General features: G+C 40.0%; 1 protein-coding gene and 1 long non-coding RNA gene across 4 annotated transcripts in view; one reads left to right on the plus strand and one right to left on the minus strand.

Annotated features, from left to right (window-relative positions):
* LOC116950755 (inactive dipeptidyl peptidase 10) overlaps positions 1-20,101 on the plus strand; it is a 613,867-nt gene that overhangs the window by 559,004 nt on the left and 34,762 nt on the right. For all 3 annotated transcript variants that reach the window (XM_032968787.2, XM_032968796.2, XM_032968804.2), the window contains exons 12-16: positions 609-647; positions 3,224-3,331; positions 7,241-7,344; positions 10,840-10,887; positions 14,867-14,985. In XM_032968787.2, the coding sequence (XP_032824678.1) occupies positions 609-647; positions 3,224-3,331; positions 7,241-7,344; positions 10,840-10,887; positions 14,867-14,985 (418 nt within the window). The remainder of the gene's footprint in view (positions 1-608; positions 648-3,223; positions 3,332-7,240; positions 7,345-10,839; positions 10,888-14,866; positions 14,986-20,101) is intronic.
* On the minus strand, positions 9,881-20,068 carry LOC142925570 (uncharacterized). The gene is made up of 2 exons (XR_012942534.1): positions 20,018-20,068; positions 9,881-10,934 (listed from the first exon to the last, which is right to left on the minus strand). It is a non-coding gene; the product is annotated as an uncharacterized LOC142925570 (long non-coding RNA).

Here is a 20,101-nt window from a genome sequence, read left to right on the forward strand (position 1 = left end):
CCCTCGGGATCTGGTGACGCTAAAGACAACAACAAAAAGGATTACTTAAGAACCATTCCGGTGAAGTAAAGTGCACATCAGAAGTGAAGAACTATTGCAAACCTGATATCAAGATTGCTATGCTTCAAACAATCGTTTCCATTGACCTTTTAAAGCCTACTAGTGAACTGGAGCCATTGAGATTCTGGTTTGGAATCATCACAGCCGCCCACATTTGCAACAAGTTCTCGCTAGTCACGCAAAAACTTTTTATATTAAATTTGTAAAATAAAATAAGCGTTAGTGTTGTTCTGGAGGATACTTATGTTGGAACCGATCTAGAGTTTGCTTGAATTAATGCTGCTGCAATTATGCACTCCCAGAAGGCTGTGCAGCCGATGAGTTATGTAAGAATTTTTTTCATCTTTTATGTGAAGAGGCAGATATATGTGAAGGAGACATTGTCTACTTATGTATTCTATAAAAATATATATCTGAAAATCGATTTTAGTTTTGACAGAAAGATGTATCTTTTTTTTATTTGAATAGTATACGTGGCATGATATGATTTTTTTGTAACATTCAGATACTTTTATATAATCCGTGTACGTTTTTTTTGTATATCACAGAGGCATCGAGAAATGTCGGAGGCATGGCTACCCAGGCAGGTGAGTATCTTTTGATTGCTCTATTTCCCAAGGATTTCCATCCAAATTACAGTTAATTAATCTCTTAAACTTTAAAGTTTTAAAATTATGTGATAAAAAAAGATCCTTCTGCTTAATTCACATTGGGTAAAGACTTGGAACCAGTGTTGGAGTGTTGCTTTTTCCAGCCCTCAACCATCTATCTTTTCCCATTGAAGATCTTTCCATCTCTTGTTGGATGGCCTTAGGCACACAACCTTGGCATGTGCACAAAATATTGGTCACTCCATTGTTGAGATGTCCCTTTATTAAAGTATAAATTATAATTAAACTTGTTTAATGATCATTTATACTTTAATAACACTTGTTTAATTATATGGGGCTCCGTGTAGTGTTGGGTAACTCGTGCCCATTCAGAATATTCCCGAAATAGTTTTCTTGCATCATCTTCTGCAGAACGTCAGTGGACTTTTGTATCGATGGATTGTTGCTTCGATGGTTCCAAAAAATACAATTTACATATTATTTGCATCATAAATAATGGTGACAAACCCAAGGCATGATGTCACCATTATCAATCATCATTCCCACCGCGTCACATGGGGCGTGCGCTGTCGTGAGTTTCTCGTGTTTAGAGACGGGATACCCTGTGTCTTTCATAAAAAAAATTGTTGTATAGGTCAACTCTTAATATTTATAGATGCTTTCTCATGTCAACACTAATTTTCTGTGGAATATTCCCTGCACAATGTGGTACACTTTTTACTTGGAGAGTTCCAGAAGGGCAGTTCTTTATCTTAAAACAAAAAACTAAATTATGATCTTTCAACAAATGCTGTTCAAAACATTCTTAATCTGTTGTTAAAGTTTAATACTGAATAATAATCGCACAGAACCACGGAGTATATATTTACAGGGAATATATATTTACAGATAGTATAAACTCCATATTTCTTGTTTGACAATCGTGCACAAGTTTAGTCGGTAAAATTAAACATATTTTTGGGATAAAATTGTGGTCGGGTTTAGCATTGTGAAGCTAAGCTAATGACAAGCCACATAATATACATATTCGGTATATCTAATACATATGGAAAATCGTGACTGTTGTTATCCTTCCCTCGCACCTCCGATTAGCACGGTTGGCTACATATAGTGAGAAAGAAGTTCATCATACATATGTAGTGGCATAGCGCTGGCTGCTGGCAGAAAAGGGGCTCTGCGGCGTACGGCAGTCCTGATGTCAGTAGGCCAGGATATACACGAGAGGGGGATCTAGGGGAAAGGTCACAGAAGGGGCCCACCAGGAACCCGCTAGTAGGTTCCAGAAAGGGGGCGTGGGGGACCTCGGGGTGGTTGTTGGAGTGGGATCCCCGTCATGCTGCTGAAGTCCATCGTCGCCATTCTTCTCATCGTCTTTACCATTCTTCTCATTGTCTTCACCATTCTTCTCGTCGTCGTCTCCGTCTCTACCATCTCGGGGCGCCACTAGTGAGGCAGCCTACCAACTGTCTCGCTGGCTGAGTATGTTTATTATATTAAGGTGATTCGAAAAGTTAATCCTATTTAGATAAGCTATAGATATGTTGTCAGAATGGGAAAATATGTTCCAGACTTAAGGGCAAGTAGATAATAAAAATCTACTTTCTATTGTTCAGAGATTGATGAGGATTGAGTGAAAAGGAGATGTTGTTGAGTACATATGGAGTGGTGTAAAAGCAGAGGGAAAAGTAGGTTGCTTAGCAACTCGGTGCTGAAAGTCATCAACAAGATGACATATTATGGTTGATATGTATGTATGTTGAACTTCTTTCGTACCATATGTAGCCAACCGTGATAATTGTAGTTGCGGATATCGAGATGATTGGCATGACAGATAGACTACGTAGATTTATCCTGTTGATTTGATGCACTTATCTTGAAAATGCTATGACATTCACTCAATTTAATAATTATACTTAAAAATAATAACTGCAGTAGTGTTGGGTTGTGCATTTGTTTTTGGTAAAAATTTACCAAATACAACTACGTTTCCAACGGCTGTAAATATTTGTTAAGGTTATATTTAAACAGTTCATGTTATTTATGCTGGAGCTAGGCCTAATTTTCGCCCCAAAAAAGTAGTTTATTGGCTATACATTACATTGGAATTCAGGAAACTATCTTTTGTGTCACAGTCAAGAGGTCAAATTTTTAAAGTAACATTTTTGCTTCAGCACCCCCCAAACAAACTAGTATGCGCACTGTTTCATGATAAAATGTTGATATTGAGGGATTAACCCTTTAAATGACCATACATTTGACTGTAAATCTGAGGTCATTTCAAAAGTATTATTTTTTTCGTGACTTAAATTGCCCAGGTAAAATATTTTGAAGCTCTGACCCATTTACAATATATTTATAATGTGCAATGTCGAGTCCATTGCAATAGAAGGCTATGGACCGAGGTCACATTGCAACTCAAACCAGAACTGACACACGAATAAATACGTGACGAGTGGGACGGAATGCTACTTTAATGCCACCTATATCCCTCTCTGTCCATTGGTCTGTGCATCTGTCCACCCTCCCCCAACCGTCTGTCTCTGCTTGTGTAGGATGAAGCGCCAGTGTTCTCCAGAGATGGATCCAAGTTTTTCTTGCCGGTGCCTGCCAAGCAAGGAGCGAGAGGAGACTTCCATCACATTGCCATGTTTGCACTTCAGGTAACCTTCGCTCATAATCTTAATGAGCACATGAAGCCGGTGCCAGAGTGGGAGAAGTTGATTGTGTAGATGAAATGGACGGCTGTGACAAGTAAACAACAATTGAACAAATTTTTATTTAAAGCTTTCGTGACTGCAGTGATTCATATTCTTGGTTCTTTCGGTAAAGTCACGTTGAAGGGAAACAATAAAATAATAAAATATATGTTATTGCTTTATATATTTTATTATTTTATTGTTTCCCTTCAACGTGACTTTACCGAAAGAACCAAGAATATGAATAACAATTGAACACTTTGTACATTTAACGTCATATTCAAATGTATGTAGATGTTCACCACTAACGAACGTTTGTACTTCTTAAATGTGTCATCTATCATTTGAGGCGAATAAACGTCGCAAATTATCGCAAAGACAAAATATTATGCACAACCAATTATTTCACTGTGATACAGTGTAAAAGTGTCGTGTAATGCGTTCAGAATTATATATGTACATTGCATAACTCTCTGGCAGAGGGAATTTGCAGAATATCAAGTGTATTATATTAAGCATCTGCTATAGTTGATAACAAAATATTTCAGTCACCAAGGGAATATCAGTAAATTAACTGGTGAACGCAGTGTTTAAAATTCAGTGCAACTTTGTAATGTGTGAATGCATGAGCACACATGCCAGGCAATATTTCCAACTCTGCTGTGTCTAGTCGCTGGATAATTGGCTACAGTTAGGATCCTCTTGCTTGAGCTTAGTTACCCATCACTCCAACCAGGGACCTGTGCAGTGCTCTTACCCGATGTGATTTCAGACTTAATGGGTGGCAGGGTGGCAGAGCGGAAAGACTTGTGCCTCACAGCAAGAAGTCCCTAGATTCGATTCCCGACTCAGGTGCCTTTCTGTGTAATGTTTATGTGGTGTTTGTATGGTTCTCTCCCTGTTCTGCGTGGGTCCCCTCTGGGTTTTCTGGTCTCCTCCCATAGCTAAATTATACAATGTAACTGGTATTGAAAGAATAGCTACAAATAGTTTAGTTTGTAGTCCTTTCCCCTCACCTCCAAATTAGCACACTTGACTACATATGGTACAAAAGACGTTCAACAATACATACATACATACACATTGCCCAATTAGGATTACACATAGCAACATCGCACTCTAATGCAAAAACTTGGCAGGACCCTCCTGAAAATATCCTTGCCACTCAGTGAGGCTTTCCTGGGTAAGCAAGCGTAAGAATACTAATTAATATTTGGCTTCATGATAACCATTCCTCTGTCATGTTCTCAGTCAACCAGGCAAACTGATGTGGAGACTTGCCCACCGCTTCTTTATGTGTGCACATTTTGGTCGAGTAGATCTGATATTTGGCGTATTGGCATTCACTTTAGCATATCGCTCTTGTGAATTATTCATAATTAAGTGTGATGATGCACACTTTCAATCTAGTGATTTTGCGATGAGATTGGATATTTGGTTCATTCATGTATGCGAGACACCCAAGCTGCAATGAGGTGCCGTTCAAAGGCAGTGAAGAAATTGCGTTGCAGCTCTACTACTACGGGCGTTTGGTAATCTCTTGTGTATGTACATTTCTCAACGCGCTGACGTTTTCTCCAAAAAGTAAAAAAAAAACTCAGAAAATCATTTAACAAACTTCCTGAGTGGGACTTTATTGAAAAAAGCATAATTGACAATCATAAATGTTTCCAACATAAACAAACAGCATTTTTTTGTTGCTAGAAATCAGTTTACAGCCAATGTGTGTTTTTGATTCTCGGAGGTTAGATATTGTCTACCTTTATTATACAGCAAGGGCTACATTTCTACAGCACATCAAGCATCGTGTATTTTCTCTGAACCAGCTACACGAATAACATCCCCACGTCATGGCATTTCCTTCGGTCAAATGCACTTTAGATCCATCATGCTATTTTCGACATTGTGTAATTGAAGACAGTTTCATTGAGTAGCGCTGTCACAACGTTTTCACAAGCAAGAAGCAAAAAAAAGACCAACAGCCACATTAGGGTGAAATATTGTGTTTTACGCAAAGCCTCCCCCCCATTGCAAATCAAACACGACCAAAATAAATCGAAAATTTCTTTCAGAAATATGAATGCGAGTGATATGTTGACAATATTGCGGGATACTTCCTTTCCGATATAAATTATTTCAACGAAACAACCAATAATCTCAAGGCATTGCTGAAGCCGATCCATAAGCACTGAGCATATGATCAATACAAAAAAGGGTTTGCTCTAGTGTTAGGAGCTGCTATTTTAAAATACAAATAAAGGTACCTTAAAATATAATTAACAAGGTATGTTATGGGACCTCCTTTGCCAGTACCAAAATATGAGAATAGGGTTTTCCCCTTTTTTCTGGCAACAAAACAGGTGTTAAGATGTTAAAACACCAAACTGAAACCTTTTACAAGAAATCATGTCTGAATTAACCACAATACTTGTGGTCAGAATGCAAACAAAAAACATACTCTGATAATATATACAACGAGACTAGGCTCGAAAGAAAGCTGTTCCTGTTGTGGCCCAATCAGTTTCAAGGACAATGCATATATTAGCAGAGTATGTTTTTTGTTTGCATTCTGGCCACAAGTATTGTGGTTAATGCAGACATGATTCCTTGTAAAATATTTCAGTTTGATGTTTTAACATCTTAACACCTGTTTTGTTGCCAGAAAAAAGGAGAAAAACCTATTCTCTAACAACGTATGCTTAATTGTTTTTGCATATATTTTACATTTTTATGCAACCATAATATAAGATGTGATAAAGGGGTTCATTTTTATGTTTACTATATATGAGTTTAGGCTTTCGCATGATAGAATATGCCATGAATGGTTAAGTGCATTTGTAGTGTTATTATGCTTGATTACAGTCCTTAATGAATAGCAAGTGCTTTCCAGTCATTAACACTGTAAGGAAAATAGTTTCGCATGGCTCAACTATGGATTTTATTTTGCTGAAAGGTATTTAATCCTGCGTGATTAAACATGGAATCGCCAACCTTGGTTAGGGGTCATCCGGCTTTTTTTTTTATTTGAAATGACAATCATTCAAATCTGAACCACGTACGTGAAACTAATTTGCATGCGCTTTTGCTCTGGGTTGATTTGCATCTCGGGCAGGGTCGTCAACCTGCGCCTCCGGAGCCGCATGCGGCTCTTTAAGGACTGCTTCGTGACGTTATTTAGAAAGGACACCAGTCTCGTATTCACGTGCATTGCAGCTCTTGAAATATTTGTGTTTTTTTTACCGAATTCGGAAGAAAAAAAATGGCAATTCTTGTTACGTTGTTTGCCAACTTCTGATCTAGGGGCATATTGTGCCACCTGGCGGCAACTGTGTATGTGTGCATGCAGTGCACTCATTCACCGCTCCCCTCCCCTGTTACATTCTTGTGCTCCATGTAATAAAACTACTGCTTATTCACGAGGTCAGGGTTTTCAGAATTCTAGTTCTTGCGACCCACCATGTACGCTGCGTCTCTCCGCGCTTAGCAATTTACTCCCCCTTCAAATACTAATTAATTCGTTCCACGCTGCACGCACCCGATGATTGTTAAACACGTCCCTCGTGACGCGCTCAGCAATCAACGCTGTCTGTGTCGCCTGGTACACGTGTACACGCACACATATCTCAATGTAGATGTAAATTGGCTCGATTAACTCAGACATGAACACCTAAACATTTTTTTCGGCATGGACATGCTATCCTCAATTTATTTTGGTACGAAGCAAGCATTTAGTTTTTAGATGTGCAATTTGACCATAATAAGAATTGACGCCGTGTATCTGGAGCGACAGATTATTTGACATTGTGATACCAAAGTTGTTGAACTAAGGCCAATTAAGACGATTGTTTAATTAAACTCTTTGTGTCACGGCAGCGGGGGATCGTTGGAGGAGGAGGGCAGGCCATCGTGAGGTTCATTACTTCGGGAAACTGGGAAGTGACGAAGATTCTGGCTTATGATGAACGCCAACAAAAAGTGTAAGTCGCCACGTGCAACCAGCACTCACTCACAAAAAACTGTCCTTACATAACAAAGATAATGTGCTTATACTGTTGTTTATGTATTACATTGCTGAATGGTTTACCGTACGTAGATAGTATTAAAGCTGTAGCAGCGGTGCCAGCAGTAAAGGCCGGATCATGACTGATTCAGATAGCTCAGCTTGGCCAATGACCTCGACCAAATGCTGTTTTTCCCACTTTTGCCAATGTGTTTCTTCTTGTGCCTCCTTTTATTCCACTCACTTAACAGGTCATTCGCCCCATCTCAGATGAACAGTGAGATATCATTGTTCAAATAAACAGACGCAAGACTCTTGTATCGATACAAAATTAAAGAACTGTTTTGAAAATGGTATCCACGCACAAAACCAAAAAAGACAGGGATGCTTCTTTATAGCAATGGAAAGAGGGGCCACTGCCCAATACCTTAGCCTGATATATCTGAGGGTATTTCAAGTTCTAAAGAGATTTTCAATCATGCTGTAATGTACACTAGTGGGCTTTGCACATTGAATAGGTCGTGACTCTGGTGCTCTTGTAAAATATGTTTCCAGATGTTGCCACGAGGTGCTTAAACAACGTATGTCATCCAAGATGGCGACACCCTAGTACAACTGTAGATTAGAAGTACAACAAACTGTTATTCATTCACCTTTTGTCCTCTTGAGTGTGTAGAGATAAGTGGAATGTACTAAAGCATTAAGCTATGATGAAGTGACAACTGTTAAATCATAGCAATGTGTTAAAACTTAGTGCAACGGCTGTAATAGAATAAGAATGTGTTTGTGACGACAGGAGAAGTGGTAAGCTGGTCGATGCTTCAACTCCAACTAACGTCACTCACGTGGAGAGGTTGATTTGGGATGATGGACAAGTTGTAATACATCACATACTGTTGGGCATAGGGAGAACTGTTGGAACAGTTAATTCAATAATTCATAAAATATATATAAAAATTGATGCCAAATGTTGCAATGCCAAACATGTTAACAGGAGCTTATAAAGCAAATAGGATTCACAATCGTTACGCCTTCTTGGCGTTGTGAAGTCGATACATTGTTTTCTCACATCATCACTGCCATTATAAGCTGTAGAGTGAGTGCCAGAGCACTGCATGGAAACAATCAGGTTCTTCGATAAATTTAACATTTGAGCCACAATCTTCTGTCGGAAAAGTAATGATGGCAGCTCTTTGGACATGCAGGGTTTGTTTGTGAATATTTTTCAGAAATACTTTGCACTGTTGAGAAAGAGAATGGTGATTCAGCACAATAATTCACACCCTACGATCTGCACGTTCATTGATGGGATTATTGGGTAATGTGGAATGCATTGTTCTGGAACATCCAGCGTACAGCCCAGTCCTAGCCACTTCAGGCTTCTGTCTCTTCAGACCCCTGAAATTAGCGCTTCATGAAAGGCGGCTCAAGCAGTGACGAGGCTATGAGATTAGTAAGATCGTCTAGGTTCAAGGACCGACCAAGAGTCGTCTGTGCTGCTGGCATTAGGTAGCCTGACCTGAGGGCCGCTGGGATGAGTGTATATTGGTAGAGTGTGCATTATCATGTGCCCGTTTGGGGTACACAAGTTTCCATAGCATTTGCTAAGCTTGAGTGTGTAACTCTCATACACTTCCAAAAATATCTAGTAGAAGTCAAAAGTGAAGTCAAAATGTCTCCCTGATATAACGAGCAAATGGATCAACACTTATCACTCTTGGTAGCCTGTAGCCAGTGATGTAAATTCCACATTCCCATGGCAGGGGCCAGATTATCCACTGAAAAACTATTGTTTGCCTTCCACAAAGTCATACGTCAACTTGCAACCTTGTGATTGTGAGTTGAGTGCATTTACCAAAACACCACCTTTTGAGATCTATGTTTAATATCTGTCTATCCATCTACTGTGGAGAACTGTGTGTTGACCTGTCTGTATATTTGCAAAACTACGTACCTGCTTGCACATATTGTATATAAAGCTGTAGATATAGATAGATATATACTGGATATATATTTAAATGTACAGTTGGAAATGTAGTGCTCATGATTGGTTTTATTTCAACATTGATTCCCTGAGTATTTAATAGCCCAGCGCTATATTTCATAAGCGTGGGATCAAAGGTCAAACAAGACGCAGTATCTTATTCACATTCACATGGCAGTTCCAGTTGCCACTTGAGGGTCAAACGCAATTACAGGCAGGCGAAAAGGCTTCTGTTTCAAGGCCTCGGGTTAAGAAAACGAAATAATGTCAAAGGTGCAAGGGTTAAGCAAGCCTCTTTTCCTATCCGAATTCCAAACTCTATCCTCTGGCCATTGCATTGCGTTGTGAAGATAAGGGTTCTCGGTGTTGTGTCAGGCACCAGTGATGCGCTGCTGCACTTCTGAACGAAGGCATTATCGAAGTGTGATTGTTACTCTAATCATATGTATAACAGGGTTTAATGTATCATAGATATAACCAAATGAATTGCATTACCATGAAAATAGGACAAAATACATTTGCACTGTAATTGGCAGTTAATATTCTTTATTGTAGATAAAGCCACGAGGTCATTTTTGTTTTAAAAACTGTTGAATAAATTATAACCGTATACATTTTTCCATTTTGATTTAAAATGGTATCAATAATGCATCCATTGTTTTTTTTGTAAAAACATGTATTACGTTCAGCTTTTAAATCATTAGCACAAGTTACCATCTGTCTACCCCTCCCCCCCGCCCCACCGGCTATAACCGATGATGAAATGTTGTGCGTGGAACATTTGTCTATTGTTACCATCCTTTCTGGTACTGTTTTTAGTTTTCCAAGAAAGGATGGATTCTGGTGTATTTATACTGCGTTGCCAACAATTATCTTTAACCCCCAGTAGAAAAACATTTAATGGATAGATTTGTTTTGTTATTATATATTGTTTACATATTAATGAGTTTACGTGACAGATTTTCAACATGAATAAAGATATCTACCATTCCCTGGTGCCTTACCAAATAATTCTTGCATGCCCAGTGGTTCGTGCTGAACAACATTTAATGATGGAGCTTTAGCATTTTTTGTGAAATGTTCTGCTATTATTTCATCGTTTTATCACAATCTTTGCAAGCCACATATTTAGCAAAAACGATTATGCAATCACGTTGTACACTTGCCAATAATATAGTGCAAAGTGATACTAATTTGGAAACAAAAACAAGGGTTATACGTATTACATTCACTGTCCTGGCAGCAGGATGACTGCTGTCCTGCCTATGTTAGCGTAATTTAAGATTTTCTAGTTGAAGGGGGGTGAAATTAAAATCAAATGAACACAGAATAGAAACAAAAACACAACCAGAGAGGGCACCATTTTTAAATGTTAGGCAAACCATGCCTGAGCTGATAAATGTTTTATCTTAATTTAATAGTTTTTCTTCTTCTTATAAAGAATTATGGCTTAACCATTGGTGCTCAATGTTCCATTTTCTCGTCCAGATACTTTCTGAGTACAGAGGATTCACCTAAGCGTCGCCAACTGTACAGGTGAGCAGTGGCCCAATGGGAGAACGTGTGTGGAATGTTGAGGAGTTCTGTAAAAGAATGAACAAGTCAAACACAAGTGTGCAATGCTTCGTTATATGTATTTGTACGAATGCAGCTCGCTAAATTTTGTTTTTTTCCCGTCACGTCCTCCGTGCACATTCTAAATATGCTCCACCTGGACGCTGTTGTGGATGTCATGGTGTTATTTATCTTGCCCAGGACGAGTTTCAAGTTTATTTAGCTTGACTAGGTGACAACTTGAGAGACCAGGATACGTCTATTTGCAAGACTAATCTGAAGAATTATTCTGCTAGTACAGGGTGATGATTGCTATGTATAGTCCCAATTGAATAATGTATGAGTAAATTTTTAATTTGGCATGACGCCGAGGGATCTTCCACGTCCACCTGTGTTAGCAGGTGTTGCATACCATTGTGGTTATTACACTCGCAGTAATAATCAGGGCGGCTGCTGGATTCGAGCCATGAAGCTCTGAAACAAGCGGAAAATGTGCTGCCGCTAGGCCATGTCACCAATATTGACTTGAGACCACATAGCTGAAAATCACCATAAATCTCACCTGACATCACTTGCCACTCACTACACTTACAAGACATTCACTAAACACCATAACACTGACTGCTCACCTTACACCCGACCATTTACTGCTAACACATACTAGACACTCACCAAATACTCAGCACTCACATACACTCACCTACTCAGAGTGTGTAGCAGTGGCTGCCCACTATCACTAATGCAGGTAGCATGCACAAAGTGCAAGAGCATGCTACATCCAGCTTGCAGTGCGCCACTTATTGCAATTCGACGTTGGTCTCAGGATTTATTTTACCGATGTCATAGGCCGTTGATAGATCAAACTCAATTCCACAGGATACTGGATTTCCATGGGTTTTATGATACTGTCGCTAGCTTGTGCCACCTTATGAACATCCCTTTTTGCTATTTTCATACTCCCATAGTTTAATGTGTGTCCTATGATACATGTTCTCTTTTTATCTGAAGAAATGTACGTATTCTATATTTTTGTCGGTATTTATGCTTATCTACACTGTCTGTGGCTACAAATATCTTGTTGTATATTTGCGTTCTATTCCATGCTTTCAATGCACTGTCCATTCCGATGCTAATTAATTCATTCTTTCCCCGTGGATGGGACTCGCAATAGAGTGGCAGCCAAAGGAGAGATCATTCCCACGAGGATGACCACCACAGTGATAGAGCAATGAGATCAATTTATGAGAACAAGTGACGTGAATTGGGGCGTCGCAGGACTTTGAGAAATGGTTGCAATGTGCGGAAGCCTTCATCTAGCAGTGGATAAACAGTGGCTGCTGCTCATGATACAGTATTTACGTCGTTAAATTACGTACGTTTTATGTTAATTTAGTGTATCTTAATGTTGTATAGTTGTTTTTTTTCGAATAAATAAGGGACAATACTTGTACCATTGGCCAATACTGTATACTCTTCAACATGGATTAAAGGAATCGTTACAAGATGTGATATCAATATACAGTAGTTATTTCTCAGTTGGGAATGAGAAAATGAATTATGAATTGTTTATAAACCAATCTTGATTTGAAGCTTCCGTGACTGCAGGAATCCATATTCTTTGGTTCTTTCGGTAAAGTCACGTAGGTAGAAAAATAATAATCACGACGTTTCGATCGCAACACAAGCAATCGTCATCAGGTGGGACGACCACAGAAAGAAAAAACTGCTGAAGTAGGCGAGAGATCTACCGTGGCACGAGGTTATATAGGACTCGGCAGTAGGGGGGGGGGGAGAGAAGGGTGGGGGGGGGGCAGAAAGTGGACCCCGCGGCAGCACCCGGGTCACTGGAGTAGAGATTGGAGAGAGATGCACAGAGAGAGAGAGAAAGGCGCACAGGTAGTCGGAAATAATAGCTGACATAGGCAGTTTGGATGGAAACATTAATAACGTCCTTCCAATGATTGCTCAGTTTGTACCCATCTTCTCGGTTGAAGTTGTGTCTGTGTTTATATATCTGGATGGCTTCATGAACAAATCTCTGATAATAGCCGGTGGGTTTGCAGAGTACTTTCGTCTTGGAAAAATAAATTTAAATGTCACATAACAAAAAAAATGCTGTACCATGTACTTTGCAAGAACCAGCGATTATGGATTAAGGGCAGGGAGCTGAAATGGTGACTTCAAGGAGAATAAAACTTTCTTCTTTGGTGACAGCATTTGCATTTACATTAAAAGAGCCCGACAAAATGGAAATACGTGTGCAAATACATAGTGTTGTAATTCATTTCCTTGTCAGAAAATGTATGCTGTTACGGATTAGTGAATTATAAAAATGCCTGTTTTTATTACAAATATTCGGCATTGTAACTTAGTTTGACCTTTTATGTTCTCCTTGTACCAAACACAATGTGGTGCAGTCATAAGTGCATTGCTGTTCATTTATTTAACCGTGAACTCACGTGATCGCATATGTGCAGCTGCCTCAGACAGTGTCACGCTTTTTCATTGCTTCCACTTGTTTTGCTTTGTGTGAATTGTTATTGGGTAATCATATTTGAATTATCCCTGTTATATAACTCAAGGTTTTTTTTTTTTTACACTGAAGTAGAGCAAAAACACAAAATTCGGGTACAAGGGATCGATGCAACCGGAATGATTGGATGGCACCAAAGGAGCTTATCCTTGTTGTGATGTGACAAAGTATAGAAAGTAGAGATATGTGAATGGGGACTGGGGGAATGGAGAAAAAAGAGAGAGAGAGAGAGAAGAATATAGAAAGTGGAGAGAGTGATGTGTGGCAATTACACAGCTTGGTGAAAACAATCAATGACTCCCTTTTTTTGAAAAGCACCAACGTGTTGACAAATGTCATGCATATTCTTAGTTAAAAATAAATAACTTTATGCAAACCAACACACCTGAAGACGACCGTTTGAGTTATGGTCGAAACGTCGTGAGAATTTTTTATTGTTTTATATATATTTTATTATTTTGTTGTTTCCCTTCAACGTGACTTTACCGAAAAAACTAAGAATATGAATTACTGCAGTCACGAAAGCTTTAAATCAAAATTTAAATGTCATGCACTCAATATGTTTACACTTGCCATTCCCGATAGATAAACAGACCAGTCACAAGTCCGCTCAAACAAATATTGGGCAGTGGTCATTGACAACTGTGAAACATTGCCAATTCTGAAATTTCACATTCCTATGGCTGGGGTCAGTCTTCGCATAGGCAACCACTGTTTAAGTCTCAAAAAGGTAGTACTATAGTCGTTGTGTTGACTCCGGAGAGACGAAACCAAATCCCCACTGGGATTTATCAAATCATTTGGAATTTGGAGCCTTCGCCAGATAACTTTTGGAGGCTTTGTTAGATACTGTGCGAACATGCCACGCCACTTCTTTTTTCCATACCAAAATTTGTTTTCATGTTCCCGTTTTGCGATGTGAATTCTGAAATCGTTTCCCATCATAAATTGTGTCTAAGACAAATATGATTATGAATGTGGAAGACGTACCATGTGGATTCCACCTCGGTGCATATGGGATTACGGCCGAGGAAATGTATGGCCGACAAATTCGATTTTTGTTAAGTGTGTAAGCTGCAGAGGCACCTTGCGTGTGTACTGCATGGTGAGTGGATCTGATGCAACAAAAGAAGCAGGGTTGTAATAGATTCAGACAACTCACAATGTGGACCCATGTAGAGATTTTTTTTTACTGTAGCTTAATGTGAATCGACAGTGCTTCTTCTGTGGCAGACTGGCCCCCACCATGGGACTGTGGAGTCTCCATCACTGGTTGAGGCACACAAATCAACACGAGCACCACGTGCACTTCATTGCTTGAGTTTCTGGATACCTAGACTTGACTGTAACTGTGCATTGGTCTTCAGGCCACATGTTTTTGTCTGAATTGGCTTGTTGCACTACTTTGTACTTTGATTGTAATTGCAGTGCGGAGACCACAGGGACTTTTAATCGGCAATGCCTCTCATGTGACCTCATCCCTGGCTGCATGTACTACCGCACCATCTTCAGTCCGGGCAGCTCGCACTTTGTGCTGCATTGTCTGGGTGAGTTGCATTCACTGTCACTCAGGCCCTGTGTCCATCATGGCGTGAGGCTGTACTGAAGCAGCTCCTTATGCGGCGCGATCGCCACAAATGTGTGTGTGTGTGTGTATTGTGGGGGAGTGGTAGTGTAGTGGTTAGCGTGCTGCATTACGAACTTGCCCACCCGGGTTCGATTCCCGCTCATGGCCAACACCAGCGAGGATTATATTATCTAAACTGGTCCTGGGCCTCCAATAGGTCGACTCAGCCTCAAATGAGTACCTTGTGCGATGTGTAAACATTAGCACTGAGGAGACAAAGGTGGCCAGGCGTGGTGCTGGCCACCCATGCGCTCGTGTACCGGTGGTGGCACATGCCTGTAACCCAGCACTGTAGAGGTGATGGTTTATCGATTATACTAATGTTGCAAAACTCTCTTCGAGGGGCCATACCCCAGCTTGCCAGGAGAATATGTTACAACAACAAGTTAGACTAATCTAGTCACAACATGTATACTAATCTCCATCTGTTTGTGTATGGGATAGTGTATCGGTTTGCACAGGTGAGTCTTCTGCGGGTACTCCTATTCCCTCCCGCATTTTAAACATTAATTAGCTGATGACATCTTAATATATAGAGAACCGCAGAGTTTTGGGGGAGTGAATGAATATTGTGCGCATTACAAGTTGCTTCCCATTTTTATCTGTCAATTGCGACATCAGTGGGTGCAATGTCACGGCCATTTGTGATATCACAATAGGATCGAGGTGCAATTCTATAGCCCTGAAAAATAACATGACAGCCTTTTGCCACCACACGTCATATTATAGGAAGTAAACACTGCATCTTTTAATTATATTAAATGCTTCAGCATCAAGTCTCGATGAAAACAACAATTCAAGCCTTTAAATATTGTAAAGATTAAGTTTAAGAACATTTCCATGGCGCTTTTGATAATTGTCACATTTAAAAAACTTTGCTCAGTATTCCCATGGAACATTGCTAAATAAATGAGCCAGCTCTGCTGAGATCTGGCGTTTAAATCCAGGCAGCCACCCACCTCAAGCTTAACAAGTCGTCGGTCTCAGCCAAAGAGATCTGGCCCTCACCACAGTCATGTACTGTAGGTCTAAGTCCTGGTTCACAATGTATAAAGCTCTGCCGGTCTAACTCCACCACTGATCAATCTCACGTGAGCCGCTGATCAAACTCAACTGTCCTTTTGTGTGGTAATCCATGCTCTTGATAATTTGCAAGTTAATTTCTTCACGGTTCTTTCCTAGCCCTGCGTAGTATTTTTAAGTGTATTTCTTCCCTTTGGAAAATAATGAGGAGCGGCTGCAGACATACAGAAGTGGCTGCACGCGGTACTTCTGCATTGCCATGGCGTGATTTATTCTGGTCGGCATTTGTGCTTTGCTTTAACACAGCCTAGGAGCACACCACGAATATAAATGTGTCTTCCAGAGCCACCCGCCACATTTCCTGAACGTTGTCACCGGCGTTTACCGTCGTTTTGTAGTTGTCATTTTTGCGCTGCATTCATTCGCCACGGATCTGAAATTTGTAATCTCCACGCACAGACAATTTCTATCAATCCACTGCTGGATGAGAGTCTCCCCCTACGCCTTGTATGGCTGTGGAGGTTACTGTGATTGTACTTCACTGCACTGGTCAATGCTGCTTGCCGAAGGTGGAGAGCGTAGAAGTACAGTACACAAACGGATATTTGCGGCACCTCAACCAGTTATAATGCTGTTTTTTAAATGCTTAAGCATTTTTAGAAAGCATGTACTCGCACTATGTTGGGTATGTGTATAAATTATAGCCATAAACTTGCAAAATTCATAGACTAAAATAACAACTAAATGGAAATAAATATAGTAGATTTCCCCCCCCCCCCCCTGTGTATAATGTGCAGTTCTCATAACAAAAGGCAACAGAAGCAGCTGGGCTAATGTGGAGCACCAGGACTACAGATTATAATGTACTTCTATAGCTCCTCTGGGAATTACAGGCTTCCATCCACTCTTGATGCATTAGCTCTTGTCTATTTTCCCTGCTGAGTTTGACCATTAAATTTCAATTGAAAGCTTTCGTGACTGCAAGGATTCATCTTCTTTGGTTCTTTCGGTAAAGTCACGTAGAATGAGAATGAGAATAAAATAATAAAATAAGGCAATAAAATTCTCACGACGTTTCGGCCACAACACAAGTAGCCTTCATCAGGTGAAAGAACAGAACTGTCGGGACGACAGTGCTCCAAAGAGCATTGTTAAGATTCGTAGTGTCTTTTTAAGCTCGGTGAGAGGCGTGAAACCTCTTGACAAAGGAGTTTAAGTATCAAAGCAGGAGAATTTAGCATTGAAATAGCTGAGGGATTGGCTTGTGACAGAAATAGCTATGTTAAAGTCGGAGTTTACCTATCAACAGAGGCATTTAGTATATGGACGCTAAAGGCCTCCAACTACCCAACTTTCATACAGTAAACCGATGTGAAACAACTGGGTCTGTATTACATCAATATAATAAATGTACTTAATATATTCTTCAATAAGCTGAGCTATTAATCACAAAGCAACTGGGTAAGGTAATGCCAGCGAAAGAGCTGCGGTCTGACGGTCACTGTAAAATACAATTAATTAAGAACCGAAATGGTTTAAAACATCTTTCCAATGGTTACGAAGCCAGAATCCATCTTCTCGGTTGAAATTGTCTCTGTGCTTGTATATGTGGCTGGCCTCATGAACGAATCTCTCATGGTAGCCGGTTGATGTAATATAGACTTAGTTTGTTTCACATCGGTTTACTGTATGATCGTTGGGTAGTTGGAGGCCTTTAGCGTCCATATACTAAATGCCTCTGTTGATAGGTAAACTCTTACTTTAACATAGCTATTTCTGTCACAAGCTAATCCCTCAGCTATTTCAATGCTAAATTCTCCTGCTTTGATACTTAAACTCCTTTGTCAAGAGGTTTCACGCCTCTCACCGAGCTTAAAAAGACACTACGAATCTTAACAACGCTCTTTGGAGCACTGTCGTCCCGACAGTTCTGTTCTTTCACCTGATGAAGGCTACTTGTGTTGTGGCCGAAACGTCGTGAGAATTTTATTGTCTTATTTTATTTTATTATTTTATTCTCATTCTACGTGACTTTACCGAAAGAATCAAAGAAGTTTGACCATTATTAACTTGCAATGTCAAACTCTAGGATTTTTTTTCTATTTGATGCAGAAATTTACACTGCAGACCATATATATGGTGAGATCTTACTGTATAAAAACTCCCATGCACAGATATAAACGTATAATGATATAGGCTTTAATTATTTTTTCTCACCGTCTGCTATGACATACGGATCAGAAACACAGACATTGATTAGTAAAATGAGGAAAAAACGTGAAAAGTACGCAGATAAGCATGCGGAGATGTATCCTTGGAATTAAACTGAGAGACAGAACGAGGGATAAGTGGAACAAGGAACCAACACTGCAAATAAGAGACATCTTATTGGTGGATAAAAAAGTATATGAGGTTTGGGTATGACACATAGCAAAAAGGGATGATGGATAATAAGACTCGTGATGGAGTTGCAACCAAAGGAGAGAACACGTCCAAAAGGATGATCACCATGGAGATGAAGCAATGTTCATTCCTTACACAGGTCACACTAATAGCACACAAAGTCCTTGCCACAATGAACTACAATACCTTGTTGATCTCGTCAAGGAGCATACACCATCACGCAAACTCCGGTCATCCTCGCATGGGCTTTTGGAAAGCTATCGAACAAAGATGATCACCGCATCGCGCACTTTAGGATGCATTTCTGCGGCTGCCTGGAACGCTCTTCCTTCCGATATTACGAAGCCACTGAAGTGATGCACTTTGAAATATGGATTTAAAACTCATGTCTTTAGAACTGCTTTTTGTGTTTAGTTTGTTGTCCTTCCCCTGCACCTCCAATTATCGCGATTGGCTACGTATGGTGAGAAAGAAATTAAACTTAAATACATATATATGGTGAGACCATGAGTGGTGGCAACGGCTTGGGGAGGCATTCCTCCATTACTGGGTAGAGCTCATGCTGATGGTGGTGCTGATGATGCCCCACTGAGATTAAACACTCTTGCAGTTGGTGCTCTCTATGATGTGACCCCCTATATCTTTTTGAGTATTTTGGTATGTGGAAGGATTCTTTATCGTTCATTAAACAAAAACGCTGAGAATATTCTACCAAGCCATCCGCCACAACATGATGTTGATTTACATTTTAATGACTCTCACATGATGTTTTTTGTGCCATTGATGCAGAAATTAATTGAATCCACTGAAGCTGCCCCCCCCCCTTAATTGTTTCCCTTGTATGTTTATGCGTGGGTTTTGAGCCAGAGTGCCACGGGACCTCCCTCTGCTTTCGAGTTAAAATGTGAAATTTATTAAATTCTAAGGAACTTGTAGGCACAAGGAGATGACGACCATAGTGGTGGGACATGAAATACGGCACGTTTCAGACGCACGACTGGCATGATTTGCAAGGGCACAGTGTTCATCAGTGATTTAAATTACCTCTATGCAGTTATACATTTAAAGAAGATGATTGTATCTATGCTTCAATCAATCGCACGAGCACATTTGTAAATGTTTCCAAACAGTAATGGCTTTGTCTGTCTTGGACAGATAGCTTTCAGCACATGTGACAGAGAAAGTTGATTTACATCCCAAAAATAAAGCTGATAACCTGGTTTTGTTTCGTAAATTTGAGCATTTGTGAAAAGTGGCGAAAGCAGACAATGTTGGGGAAAAACGAGCCACCGAAAAAATGCAATGCCCAGCTGAGCTATAGAAGTTGGACGTGACATTAATCCCAATGGCCCTTCTGATTTTTATGACTTGAGCCGAGCGGTACAGTGTGCAAAAATGAAGTGCACACGTGGCAGCAGTGAGTCAAAGTGGCTTCCCTGAATTGAAATGACAAACGGCTGAGTTACGATTTCAGGCATTTCTAGCAAAGTAACTTAAACGTTCACACACACACGCATTCGACTCACTTGTCAGTAGAAGTAAGATGCAATTATCCCAGCTCTCGCAAAGCTTGGCCTAAACAAAAAAAAACATATTTACAAAGAAATAAA

Source organism: Petromyzon marinus, chromosome 2 (genome assembly GCF_048934315.1).
Source record: "Petromyzon marinus isolate PM22_M1 ecotype Great Lakes invasive population chromosome 2, UKy_Petmar_22M1.pri1.0, whole genome shotgun sequence".
NCBI classification, from domain to species: Eukaryota; Metazoa; Chordata; class Hyperoartia; order Petromyzontiformes; family Petromyzontidae; genus Petromyzon; species Petromyzon marinus.